General features: G+C 41.8%; 2 protein-coding genes and 1 pseudogene across 5 annotated transcripts in view; 2 read left to right on the top strand and 1 right to left on the bottom strand.

Annotated features, from left to right (window-relative positions):
• The window catches only part of N4BP2L2 (NEDD4 binding protein 2 like 2), an 83,701-nt gene extending 74,451 nt beyond the window's left edge, over positions 1 to 9,250 (top strand). Inside the window, exons 4-5 of one of the 2 annotated variants that reach the window (XM_016203553.2) lie at positions 4,379 to 4,464; positions 9,122 to 9,250. In XM_016203553.2, coding sequence (XP_016059039.2) covers positions 4,379 to 4,464; positions 9,122 to 9,214 — 179 coding nt within the window. In that variant the 3' untranslated portion in view covers positions 9,215 to 9,250. Of the gene's footprint in view, positions 1 to 4,378; positions 4,465 to 9,121 lie in introns of those variants that run through there. The other variant, XM_087814419.1, reaches the window with a different exon arrangement.
• A 783-nt stretch (positions 9,251 to 10,033) lies between these two features.
• On the bottom strand, positions 10,034 to 10,241 carry LOC107529964 (guanine nucleotide-binding protein G(I)/G(S)/G(O) subunit gamma-5 pseudogene; annotated as a pseudogene).
• A 2,126-nt stretch (positions 10,242 to 12,367) lies between these two features.
• N4BP2L1 (NEDD4 binding protein 2 like 1) overlaps positions 12,368 to 13,785 on the top strand; it is a 47,013-nt gene continuing 45,595 nt past the window's right edge. For 2 of the 3 annotated variants that reach the window (XM_087814421.1, XM_016203555.2), the window contains exon 1: positions 12,374 to 12,628. In XM_087814421.1, the coding sequence (XP_087670547.1) occupies positions 12,459 to 12,628 (170 nt within the window). In that variant the 5' untranslated portion in view covers positions 12,374 to 12,458. Of the gene's footprint in view, positions 12,629 to 13,785 lie in introns of all 3 variants that reach the window. The other variant, XM_016203554.2, reaches the window with a different exon arrangement.

Here is a 13,785-nt window from a genome sequence, read left to right as displayed (position 1 = left end):
TAAAGAAGATTACTTGTTTCTAAGATTGTTATTAAGACCAAATGAAAACTGTGCTACTTGTCCGACAGTGACTCAGACCTTTCCTGTGTAGCAGGTGATGACTACTCTGGCACGAAGGTAGAAAAGCACATTGGAAATGGGCTTACCATAGTATTAGGCATCCAGGGCCAATTTCTTGAAACTCTATGCTCATTTATGTAGAAGAGAGAGATGGTAGATAAAAGTCTTCAGAAAGAAACAATTCTGTGCTGTCGGTATGGATCCAGAACTTCAAGTAAAGTTTTAGGAAAGGAACAAGGAGTAAATACAACAAAAAACAATTGGGCTTTAAAATATATATTTTTATTGATTTTCTAGAGAGGGAGGAAGGGAGAGGGGGAGAGAAACATCAAACAGCCGTCTCCTGTACACCTCCTACGGGGAATCAAGGTACGGGTATGAGTCTGTAACCTGGGCATGTGCCCTGACCAAGTAAACTGGCAACCCCATGGTGCACAGGACAGCACCCAGCCAACTGAGCCACACCCGCTAGAGCGACTTTTTTTCTCAAACAATTTATCTGGTGAAGAATTACAGTTGAGCTCTAATAGACAATCCTATTCTGGTAGCTGGCCTGAGGGACCACATAACTGTATCTGTAAACAGAGGCCAAAGAAAGATAGATGGCAAAAGCTGGCAGGGGCCAATTGATTAAATTGATCTCCGCTTGTGAAGGAGCATGGGACCAGAAAGCAGTCCAGAAACATCGATAGAGGAGAAGCTATTGATAGAAAATAAAGATATGTTGCCTTCAGCTGAGAACAGAAGTTCAATTGTAGAAACAGAAACAAGGCTCTCTGGAAGCTGCTTGCTTAAACTGGATATATCCCAAAGAGTGCCTTACACTCAACAACGAATAAGAAGAGGAGGCAGGAAAGGATTTTCAATTTGGCACCAAACTTTAACTTACCGAGACAGTCATATCAATGTAAAAGAAAGGGAGAAATGTGACTTGTTAACAGAATGCCATGGGCTAAAAATTATTTTGGAGGAGGAAAAAGATAGAATTTCAGAAATAAATGATGAAGAGGAGAATAAATAAAACCGTATCATCTTTGATCATCATCTATCCTGGTTTTACTCTGATCTTATCAAAGACCCTCCACTAAATATTGGTGGAAAATTTGATTCTCATTACCTGTCATTTAACAGACTAAGGCACTCTGTATATTTCAAAAACCCTATTCTTGTGTGCTGCAATCTACATCTAGCTTTTGGAAGATATCTTTTACAGGGAAGATACCATTTTTGACTTTCAGATCTTAGACCAGAGTAGATAATACAGTGTTGACTCTCCAGAAATATTAAGCAGCCCACCTGATAGTTTGTAGCCTTTTAAGATCACTTCTGATCTTCACTTTTTAAATAAAATGTTTGGTGAAAAACTGAAGCCATGGAGAGAACCTAAGCTATTACAGTTCTTTCATACTGAAGAAAACTAAGATTCAACAAACACTGACCTTGATTTACTTGAGCTGTTATTATCACAAGGGCTTCCCTTTCAACTATAAGGCTTTGTGGATCTCCTGAAGTTCCAGTAGGTAAATTGTGCCCATTTGCTACAAATAAAAAGTCCAGTTTAACATATATGAATAACTTATCAGGTGTTTCTACTTTGTGTTAGTGAATTCATGCAGTTAATTGATCTTGTGATGCTTTTCAGGAGTGGAAGTGGTAGACCCATAGCAAATGGTGTTTGATCTTCAAAATCGTGTCCCTTGTCCCCACCTCTGTGACCAATAGTCTTAAATGTCTTTGAGCACATAGAATACTTGGACTCTCAATTTAAATAGACACTGGGAAGAGTGAAGGAAGAGGTGGGCAACAGTGATTATGTAACAAGTAGAGATGGACTGCTTTTTTTTTTTTTAACTCTACATTTCCCCGTTTGACACATGACCCTTTTCTTTCTCAGTCATAATATGCCACATAGATATGAGAATAGTAAAGAAGGATATGGTGAAGATTAAATAATGAGAAAATATCACCTGCAATAGTTGAATTTAATTTTTAAAACGGTCTGAGAAGGGCATTGAAAAGACTATTAGAAAGGGTTCTAGCCCTGGCTGGTTTTGCTCAGTGGTTAGAGCCTCAGCCCTCAGACTGAAGGGCACGTACCTCATTTGCAAGTTCAATCCCTGGCCCTGGTCAGGGAATGTGCAGGGGGCAACCAATCGATGTGTCTCTCTCACATCGATATTTCTCTCTCTCTCCTCCTTCCACTCTCTCTGAAAAGCAATGGAAAAAAATATCCTTGGGTGAGGATTTAAAAAGAAAAAAAAAGGAAAGGTGTCTGACTGGTGACTTGAAAGATTCCTTCAGGGTCTTAAGGTTGTTTTTGGAAATGAAAAATCCAAATACAAGAAGTGAAAATGTGATTTTTAATATTCTAAGTAAAATTACAAGTAAATTTCTCCTAAATAAGCATAGTTATGATGCTAAATGTCCTAAAGAAGAAATGGAGCACATGGGGTGGCAGTGGGAGGGGGGTGGGAGGAGGTGGAAGAGGGCATAAAGGATATAAGTGATGATGGAAAAAATAAAATAAAATAAAGTTTAAAAGAAGAAATGGAGCACATATTCCAACATTTCCTTATCTGTAAGTCAATTGCACGTGTTAGTGATTTCATGCAATTGCATGTGTCCCCTTCCTTGAGGACAGAAGTTGTAAGAGGTGAGAGGTCAAAGCTCCAAGCCCTTCAGTTCTTCTATGTCTTCCAGACATTTTTTCTCTTCTGCTTCCACAAGGATACCTGGGCCCTATGCCTGCATCAGCTTGTCTTCCAGAGTTTATTACTTTGCTCCCAAACTCCTGCTGTTCTGGGCAACGGTGGTCCTCCAAGATTGACTAAGTCCCAGGGCCAGGAGGTCCCTATTATCAGCCTGCCCTTGAGTTTTGGCACCATGTTTATTGCTTTTGTAAACTTTGTGAATAATCACATCTTAACTGCTGTAATTTTCTATCCTTCTAGATGTACCAAAGAAACATGCCAGTTTAAAAAATTAAAATGCATTTGTTGCTTTAGGGAATTGTAAAAGATAATTGAAGTCATTTGGTCAGGTATCCTAGTCCAAGGCCCTAAAGTTGTATGCAGCATTTTTTGTGTCATTTTTCTGGGAGGAAGTCTACAGATTTTATCAGCTTCTCAGCAGGTCCATGGCCCAAAAAGATTAACAATCACTGCCTTAGGTCAGTACCAGAAAGAACAAACACCCTAAACCTTCTCCTCCCTTGAAAGTACAATACCATCATAATTAACATAATGATCAAATATCCATTAATTAAGCTTTGGAAAGCTTTTTAGAGAAAATAGACCCCATTCATCAAATAAGTTACCTTCTAAATGGGGAGACAAGACTAATACAAAACAAAATTATTGCATATAGAAAATATAAATGACAAACTTATGAATATTTTATGAGTGAGGTCAGCAGTACTCACGGGATGTAGAAGAGAATATGGGGTAATTGTTCTGCCTGGGATGGCTTATTTGTGGAAGTGAATTATAAGCAGTGTTTATAAAAATGTGGCTTACAAGAAAAATGGGGGGAAATCACATTTAGAAATGGCATGTCCTTTAAAAAAGAGAAGAGAAAACTAAGTGGAAATAAAATGATTTTTGTGGCTAGGTTGGGCAAGCTAAGTGCTGGTCTCTCTATGGCCAGTGGCCTTGTAAATAAGGCAGGGAACTCAAATCAAGTATTAGGAGCTCTGCAGACATAGTGGGATTATATAGCAGAGCCATATATAAGCCTGAAGAAACCAAAGTACCCATGTTGCTAGAGATATGTGAATACAGGGAAAATATTTTGTGTGGTTTGGTGTGACTGATATACATATATCAATGTTTGGACTTGTTTATAAGCATCTTAATTGTTTGTGAGGATTTTACCCCCAGACACTCTTATGTGGAAGGAGCAATTTGCAAGACTAGTTTTGCTATAGTTGCAATGTTTTATACATGTCACAGGAAAGGACAACTACCTAAATTTTATGCCCTGTGACAGTACCTATATATATATATATATATATAATATATATATATTTAGTTAGAGTTATGTTTTTATAGTTATATTTAATGAAAACATGAACTATGATATACATTGTTTTACTTATAGATTCACATAAGCATTTTCATTGAGTCTGGATAGTGTTTACTAATAGAGGATAGAGGTCTGAGACAAACTAACTCCTGCTTTAGCTAAAATATCTTCAAAACTTTTGTTGGCTTTTGTTGTTATGGTGGTCTAGATATCATGTTTGCATACCTTCACATTTAAGGTAAGAATCTATGTGGCAATAGAGCTAAAATTTGTTTCCCCCCTTTTCCACCCCCAGGATCTTTGTTGCCTAATGACTATGTGGTTCCCCTTGACTGGAAGACACTGATGATGAACTATTTGCAGAGGAAGATGTCAGTAAAGGTACAATTTCATGGCTTTTAAAGAAGAACTTCTCAAACTGTTTTGTTTTGTTTTTTAATATATATATATATCTTTATTGATTTCAGAGATAGGAAAGGAGAGGGAGAAAGAGATAGAAACACCCATGATGAGAGAGTCACTGGGGATCAAGCCCGCAACCCGGGCATGTGCTCTGACCGGGAATCGAACCTCGATCTCCTGGATCCTAGGTTGACACTCAACTGCTGAGGCACGCCTGGCCAGGCTCTAACTGGTTTCTTAAAAAAAATTGCAGAAAACTTGTTTATTGAATGTAACATGAAGGGCCACATCTAATATTAAATTAGACAAAGAATATATGTGGATGGGTGGATAATAGATGCATGTGTCTTTCAGTTAGTCCCAAAGAGAAAGTTGCATTTAATTCTCATACTTTGTGTGGTATAGGTTGGTATAAGGGCCCACTGGTGACCAAGGTGGCCATTTATGAGAATTCTTTCCTCCTGTCTAGTCTGCAGTCTTATCCTGATATGATAGAGGTACAACTACAAATTAAGTTCCTGTTTACTTGATTTGGAAGCTCCTCATTATTGGTGTTCTGGTCCATAGTGAGAGACAATGACTATTCTGACAGGCTGCTAATTTTCCAAGTGGCTGGAGGAAGACAGGTTGGAAAGGGTAGAAAGGTCAGAGAGACTCTGGAAAAGCCTAAATAATGGAATGGGAAGAGGGTAGCTGGGGTTCTATTTATAGTAATTGATGGTGATTTAAGTGTGCTCAGAAGCAATACTATGGATACATTTTGAGATAAATAGTAAAATTAAGGTTTAGTGAAACATTATAGAATTATATAGTTCAGGACAGTATTTTTTAACTGTTCATGTAAGTACTGCGGTGGGAAAAGTAGATTATTTTATATGTCCAGTTAGTAAAACCAAATATATTTTTCCTAAACTTCTTATTTGTCTTCATTCCCCATGGCAACCTATTGCTACCTAAACACACACACACATCCCAATACTTAAATGTTTAAATTGACACTTGTGGTTATTATGTTTCTTTTGTCATCCTGGGAGTATCTCTACATGAGTTAAATGACAGTGCAAACTTAACCTCAATGCCAAATATTAATCATTTTATATGTTTTTAAATTATAATTTATAGAAAAGACAAGAGGATCGGTTAACAAATGAGAATTCGCCTGGCCGGGTGTGGCTCAGCGGTTGAGCATCGACCTAGGATCCAGGAGATCGGGGTTCGATTCCTAGTCAGGGCACATGCCCGGGTTGCAGGCTAGGCAGCAGATCAATGACTCTCATCACTGATGTTTCTGTCTCTCTCTCTCCCCCCTCCTTTCCTCTCTCTGAAATCAATAAAGATATGTTTTTAAAAAAAGAAAAAAAAATGAGAATTCCTTGAACTATAAGTACAGTGGAACCTTGGTTCTTGAATTTAATTAGTTCCCAGAAGGCTGTTCAAGAAGCAATTTGTTTGAAAACCAAATCATTTTTTCTCGTTAGAAATAATATAAATTGAATTAATTCATTCCAGACCCCCAAATGATTTCCTGTTTTAACCTTTCTTGTATACAGTACATGTCTAATGTACTGTTTAATCTATAAGCGAACACTTCTTTTCTTAAACTTATTGAACCACACCCCTACTAGCCTTAAATGAATCACTTTCAGCACTTGTTTCAGGGATTTCTTTCAGGTTAGCATGCAGCATGTTTGCTTTTTCACCTATCACTGCCTCCAAAATGCTGTCATTGGCTAACTGCTTTTTGTTTATCCAAATCAACAACAGTTTTTCTACTTCTTCAATTGCCTTTGATCATTGTTTCTTTCATACCATTAGCAACATTAGCACTCTTGATGGTTCTTTATGTTTTAAAATTGTGCTAATCATCTATTTCACCAGCAACAAAAGCAAAAAACCACAAAAATATTCACAGCACAATTTCCTGAGATGTTAACAACACTAGGTTTAGCTGTGTAAATTGACTCATAATGGCGCATTCTCTCGATTGTTTGTGGCCTGAGAAATCCTTGTTATCATGCTGATGTATCAGCATGAATGGGTGGTCAGGTCAAGAACCAAGTTTGCTCAACAACCAAGAAATTTTTTCCGTGAACAACTTGGTCAAGAACTGAAATGTTCAAGATGGGAGACATTCAAGAACTGAGATTTGACTGTACAACTTATTCCAGAGGCCTCTATATGATCAGAAGGAAGTGGGTGTTGATATTATCTGGTTGTAATAGCTCATATGTACCACAATTAGAGAGTAAATATAAAACCTGTAGTCTGTTACCATAGCAACCCTGTGTGCTATTGCATGTGATGTGTTTATTTAAGTGTAGATCTTCTTGTGGAATACAATACAGCTTAGAGTGTTACTATCAAATTTATTTTCCAGCTTCATTGGTTAGAACATATTTTAGAGCATTCTATCAACACACAGTATATGAGGGGTTCACCGCTGCTCTAACATGTGATGAGGGCTCACAATTAGGGATATGGGTTATATTTAAATATTAAAGAATCTTTAGAAAATAGGTAAAACATGTAGACAAACTCATGTTATAGTTTAAACTTGACATCAAGCTGACATGAAAATAAACACACTGCACATGTTTTCCAATGTGTAAATTATGAAATAAACACAGCTGCTATGTATGTGTCTGCATTTGATAAGAGTTGAATGCAAGCATTTACCATATGTTTTCTCTCTTCATTTTAACTCATTTCTAAGAGTAGTTTGTGTTTCCTTTTCTGAATGAGAAATACACATATACCCGGTAAAACTATTTTTGTTTGTTTTAAACCTGGTTCTGCCTAAAAAAAAAGGAGAAGGAGTAAAGATTTGAGGGAAGCGTTTAGAAATTTGGAGGGACCACTAGAAAATGGGGAATGCCTATCATATGAGAAGAGATAAGAGGCTTTGAGGAACTGCAGAGACAGGAGGTGAAGAAATGTGTTCATGTGTTCAACAAATACTTACCAAGTTGCCTCAATTCAAGCATCGTTCTGCACATGGAGGACCTAGCAGTGAAAATATTCCTGCCCATGTGTTATCATGGGGTTTATGTTAGGAAGGGAGAGTTTCCCTTCCCCCAGCAGGTGGCCCCAGTGTGACACCAGTCCAGCAACAAGCATTTGGCTGGGGGCCATTTGGGAGTCTGTCCTATCCACCAGATTTGAATGTTTTGTATCAAGGACACTTTCTGGACCATACCTGTGATTTTTATGTTCATTTTCCACTTTCATGCTAAACTGCTCTCTGTGAACCTGGTCTTCTCTTCACAGAGCAGTCATCCCATATTATTAATCTTGTCTTGTTGGGGAAATTTATGAGTGTTGTGCTATATACAATTTTTACAATTATAATGAGAACAGGATTCCCTGTTTTGTATTTGGCACAATGTACTCAGCAGTGGGCCTCAGGGGGTAAATAGAAATGTAGAAAGAGGGAAATAGCAGGAGAAAGTGGTTGGCTCTGGGAACCACATTCCTGCCTATTTCAAAGCCCTTCCTCCTTTAAGGAGGTGGCGTAGAGTACTGGGAAAAGGCTGGGTTCCAATCCTGAAGCTGCTGATGACTGACTATGACCTTAAATTACTCTCTCAGAGCCTTGATTTCTTTACCTGTAAAAAAAAAAAAAGTAGGTTTATAGTACCAATCTGTCACAGGGATATTAGATGAGGGGTAAATGAAATGACTTGTGCAAAGTACTTAGCATAGTGCCTGAAAAATAATAGGCTCTTAGGTTTAATTCCCTTCTCCTAAATACCTCCTTGGGTTTGAACTTTGTTTGCTAAATGCCCCTGGCAAAATAGAAGTTGTGCATCATGGAGAGCCAGTTTATTGACTCAATAAACTTGTTAATATATTTGCATGAATTAGTGTATTGATTATTGACTTTACAATAGCTGATCCTCAGGGAATGGGACTTAGAACAGGTTTTGATTTAGAGACAGGAGGGGGACAGGGTCTTAGATGAGGCAGGGCCAAGCAGGATGTGGGGATTGTGGGGACACTATGAATATGAAGCCCTAGATACCAGCAGAGTGGTATAAATAGGGTAACAGTCAGGGAAACTGACAATAAACTCTGTCACCATTTTGTCTGGGCTTGTGTTTGTTTGCTGTTGAAGATCTTAAGAAAGAGTATTCAGTGACAACCCAGAGGATTATTTCCAGTGATTAGTTATCTTGATAATAAAATACTCAACAAACAAAAGAGGTAACAACTCATTTTATTTCGTAATTTTGAAGATGTTTGCCATACTCTAATTTGTTTTATAAAAGAAAGTAAGGCAGAAAACTTGAATATCTTATTTTAAAAATTGCATCAGGATAGAATGGTAGGCCTTATATCCAGGTATGGGCCCATGATTCCATTTCTAGATTTCTGAAATCCAAAAAGCTCTGAAAACCAAAAGTTGATTTTGTTTTGTTTCATTTCTTAAATGTTTGTCATTAAAACTAAGTTGGTAGCAAAACTTGACCCAACTTTACTCATTTATCCTACTTAGTATGACTATGCATAGATTTCGCTGCAGAAATATTAATGTTTAACTACTAGAGGTAGCCACAAATCCCACTGAGTTTAAGGTTATGTTGGTGTCCCTAGGGTCCTCTCTTTAATTGTTGCCCCATTCTTTATCTCCTTATAGGGCAAGGATTCTCAAAACTCTGTCTCCAGTTCAGACCTCTCTTCTGAGCAACACACATTTCCCAGCACCTACCAGGTTGCTCCACCTGCCTAAGCAGTGCAGAGTGAGTGTGCCAAAGTCTCTTGCCCCCAGTGCTGTGTGCCTTCCTGCTGCCCATGATGCCCAGGACCCCCTCTATAGAGGAAATGGAAATGCATGGAGGTTTTAGAAATATGCCAGCCACTTATGTAATTTAAACTGTTCTAATAGCCACATTAAAAAAGGAAAAAGAAAAGGGTGAGATTAATTTTAATAATATATTAACCCAATACAGCCAACATATTATCATTTTAACATGTAATCAGTATAAAAACGGGGATATTTTATATTCTTTTTTATACTGAACCTTCAAAATTTAGTGGTTTTTAAAAAAAATTTTTTTTTTTAAATCCTCACCTGAGGATAGTTTTTCCATTGCTTTTCAGAGATAGTGGAAGGGGAGGGGAAAGAGAGAGATAGAAACATCGATGTGAGAGAGACACATCAATTGGCTGCCTCCCACTCACGTGCTTACCAGGGCAGACATTGAGCCTGCAATCGAGGTACATGTCCTTCACCACAATTGAACCCGGGACCCTTCAGTCCGAGGGCCAATGCTCTAACCACTAAGCAAACCCAGCTAGGGCTAGTGTGTATTTTTTATGCTAAGTATTTTATTTGTATGCTGCTTCCAGTGTATATAAAATAATCATCCTTGTGAAATAGAAATTCATGAAAATAGAGAGAGATGTTAAGGACTGACAAAACCAGAAGTTTGTATAGTATGGCACATGTTATAGGGTAAGCTTTTTGTACAGGCTTCAAATTGAGCTCTCTTTGAATATTCACTGGTTCAAGAAAAGTGTTTTAGGACACCTTCAAAGATTCATTTCACTACAAAAAGGAATAGACTTTCTGGGGTCTGAAGGGATTGATACTTGAAGACACTCCAGTCAGCAGGGGCTCAGGTTGAGCATTCTGCAGACAGAATTGTTTCAAATCTGCCTCTGACTGGGAAACCTTCACAGGTTGAGCCTGGCCTCCAGCCCAAGCTGTGGAATCTTACTTTCTTCACATTGGTGACACTGGAGGAACCAGACATAGTGCATATGAGAGCCAGGCAGATTTGTTGGTAGTGGGTCAGCTGGTCGTGGTTCCAAGGGGCGGGACAGCGGGGCAGTGTATTGAGGGCCAAAATTTAGTGTGTATTTTAATCTCAATTTGCACTAGTAACATTTCAAGTGATTAGTAGCCACATGTAGCTAGTGGCTCCTGTACTAGACAGTGAAAGTCTGGAGTGAAAAAGGTAATAGTTGAGGCTGGGCAAAAAGCACTCTTGTAAAGAAGTCTGATAGGATACGTACATTATAAGTATCACTGTTTTTACGATTCATGTAACAAGGTGGGGCATAGGTTTACAGTTGTTCATATGGAAAATACAGTTGTCAACATAAACATTCAAAGCTCCCTCCCTTCCTCTCTCTCTCCCCCACTTCCACTCTCTTTGAAAAGTAATGAAAAAATATCCTTGGGTGAAGATTAAAAAAAATAAATTAAAAAAAAAGTAAGATGGTAGACACAGACATCTTTTACATAGCTGGATAGAGGATAGTTAACAATCAACAATTAACATGATAACAGTAACAATGAGAGGATTTGTGGTCTCCCCCTGCTACATTGGCTATGCCCCAAGGGGTCTGGAAAAAGGTGGAGTTATACCCTGACTTTCCAAAGGTATGTTATGGTAGATGCAAAAAGACTATAGATAGGCTTAATTATCTGGTAAAGATTAACTTTTATTAGGGAAGATTCTAGCCCAGGACATGATTATCTGCCATAAACTGCTTTTAGTTACCAAGTTTTAATTTCAGACCATCCTTTGTTGTTACTTTAGGTGTCTGAGTTTGTATGGCTACCATACAGGCCTTCCCTGAGCTTGTCAGGTTTAGTATATGGCCCCTTTTCGTCCACACAATAATTAATATGAGAATAAACCCAGTGTTTCGCACACTCACAACTGTAAACATACTTTTTCCCTACCCTGTACATTCTGTTCCTTATGGTTTTCCCCTAATATTTAGAGAAGTGTTTGAAATTCCAGTGTTCCTCAGCAGTGCTAAGAAGAATCACAAAGTATCCTTCCTCCAAAGCTGGGAAGGGATTTTCAAGGGAGCGCACGCCTCTCCCCTCAGGTAAATTTCAAGGGGAAGGTGACATTCTCAGTAGGGAGCTCTCTCCCTACTTGGAAAGCCCCTTCCAAAGCTTATTGTGAAATCTCTGGATTTTGTTATAGAAGGAAATTGATTTTCTTCACAATTTCTTTTGAAAAGTTTCATACCTTAGCTGCTAGAGAGAAAATGTATTTACAATAATTATTACAGCCAAAGCCACCATATATCCTAGATTTTTCCAGGATGGTGTTTTTAATAGTGTCTCTTTCTGTCTGTGCATCTTGAAATTTGGTTGAGAAGATAGAATCTGTCAGTTTTGAGTGTGAAATACTGGAGAGTACTATGGTGACCAACCAACTGGCACTCAGCAGTTCCTTGAACTAGAAGTTAGTTCTGGATACTTCTCTGGAAATGGTTTTGGTAGACTGCTCCTTCCTGGAGGTCTGAAATGGGCACCAGAGAGGTTACTCTCTTCAGGTGACAGCAGAACATGTGCTTGCCTGTAGCCTTTCCTTCTCAGGAGACCTAGTTTATGCTACTATGTACAGATCAATCTGAGTTTTAAGGGGTATTCTGTATGAGAAGATATTTAAAGTTATGTAGAGGCAACAAAGCTTTCTAAGAATACTTTTGGCAGGCTGATAAAGGATTAAAAAAGAGAGAGGCCTGGGAGAGTGGTGTTAGCCTTTAGCATGCCATTGGTGCTCACAATTGGGGGAGACAATAGCCCTTATTGTTACTATTCAAAACGCTGTCCACGTTTTTCAATCATCAACTAGAACTATTTCACTTTCAAAGTCTCGGCGGTTGGGGTAGGGCGGGGGAGGGCCTGGCTTCCAGGTGGCCGAGCAGTGCCCCAGGGTCCTGGCGGCTCTCCCCTGCGGCGCAAGGCGAAGGGGTATCCGGAGGGGTGCGCAGAGCCCCGGAGGGTGGCCGGCCTTTTCGCACTGCCAGTCTCCAGCGCCCCAGCTTCCAGGTGGGGACGCCCCCTCCCCCGCAGCGGGGCTCGGCGGGCGGGAGGAGGGGCTGGGCTGCGAGCGCCGCCCCTCCATCTATCACATGGCTGGAGCGCCACAAAAACAACAGCTTTGGCCAAGGCCGGGACTTCAGGACAGGGAACCCAGGGTCCTAGCTGCAGCCTCCACCCCATGGAGGAGAGTTTTCTCGAATCCTTTGGGAGGCTGAGCCTCCAGCAGTCGCAGACTGGGCCGCCAGCCCCGCCGCCCCCGCGCGGGACACCCCCGCGCCGCCACAGCTTTAGGAAACACCTCTACCTCCTGCGAGGCCTCCCGGGCTCGGGGAAAACCACGCTGGCCAGGTAATGCCACCTGCCCGGCCCGCTCCCCCGGCCCCAGCCCGGCTGTGTGGCGTCCCGCCGCGCCGCGGGTGCCCCGCTGCGCTCCTCGAGCACGGTCTTGGCGCTGCCCCCGCCCGCGCCCGCTCCAGGTGGCACGGCCCTGCCTGCCGCTCGGCGGGCCCAGGGCAGTAGGCCGAGGACCTGCGTCGCCCCAGCCGTGGGGTGGGAGGCCCTCGGGGTTCTTCGTCAGGCAAACCTGGGGGTTCTGCCCAGAAAGCCACGGGGCCGCCCACGGGCGCGCAGGCACAGCCACCGCGTCAACAGGCGTCTTCCACCGGGCGGAGAGCTGCGAGGCGGGAACCGGGCCGGGGCGGCCCGGGCGGGGGCTGGCGGGCGGCTCGGTGGGAACGGAGCTGGTTCGGCCGCTGCGTGGCGGGGCAGCTGCGGAGGCGCTCAGGTGCGCGGGAGGGTGCTGGCGCGGCCCGCAGACCCGCTGACAGCGCCACGCGGTGGGCGCCCTGACGACTCCACACGCGAACTGCGTAGGCAGCCCGAGTGCGGGTCAGCTCGGACCGCGCCGGCCTGGTGCCTGCTGTCAGCTTGCTGGGCCCACCGGGCCGGCCTCAGCCCCACCCCCCCGCACCTGAGGCTCCGGCGCCTTGGCGGGCTCTCTCCCTGCCTGTGTCGGTGCTGCTGCCGCTCTGGCCTGCCCGCCGCCTCCCCCGCCCCACGATTCCACTGGCCCTTGAGGGCTCTGATCCCTTACAGCACCGGCAGCCACCCCACCCACCAGTAGGTGCTCGCTTTCTGGGCTCCGGGGATTTCTGTTTACACTTCTGTGACTGTGCTGGTTTTTGCACATGGTTCTGTTTATCCTTGTGTAAGTTTTTTGAAGGTGAGGGGCCATATCTTACCCTGCAAAGCGCAGTACTTGGCGTGGAGTATGTTTTCAGTGAAAGAAGTGGTCCCTTGTCCTCAGAGAGCTTTTCCATTTCCTTAGAAAGATGATGCTGAAGAAGAATCAGGGAACATCCATTTAGGAGCTAGCTGGTTTGGATGTGAGGAGGGTCAGTGAACTGTGACAGCCCTGGTGATGTGTTGCCAGTTGTAGTTTAGATTCCCGGCTCATTTTGTGGAGTAGAAGCCTTTAGCAAAACAGTATTGCTACATTTTCACAA

This window comes from Miniopterus natalensis, chromosome 2, assembly GCF_054644295.1.
Source record: "Miniopterus natalensis isolate mMinNat1 chromosome 2, mMinNat1.hap1, whole genome shotgun sequence".
Classification (NCBI taxonomy): Eukaryota; Metazoa; Chordata; class Mammalia; order Chiroptera; family Miniopteridae; genus Miniopterus; species Miniopterus natalensis.
This window is presented reverse-complemented; position numbering and strand designations above follow the sequence as displayed.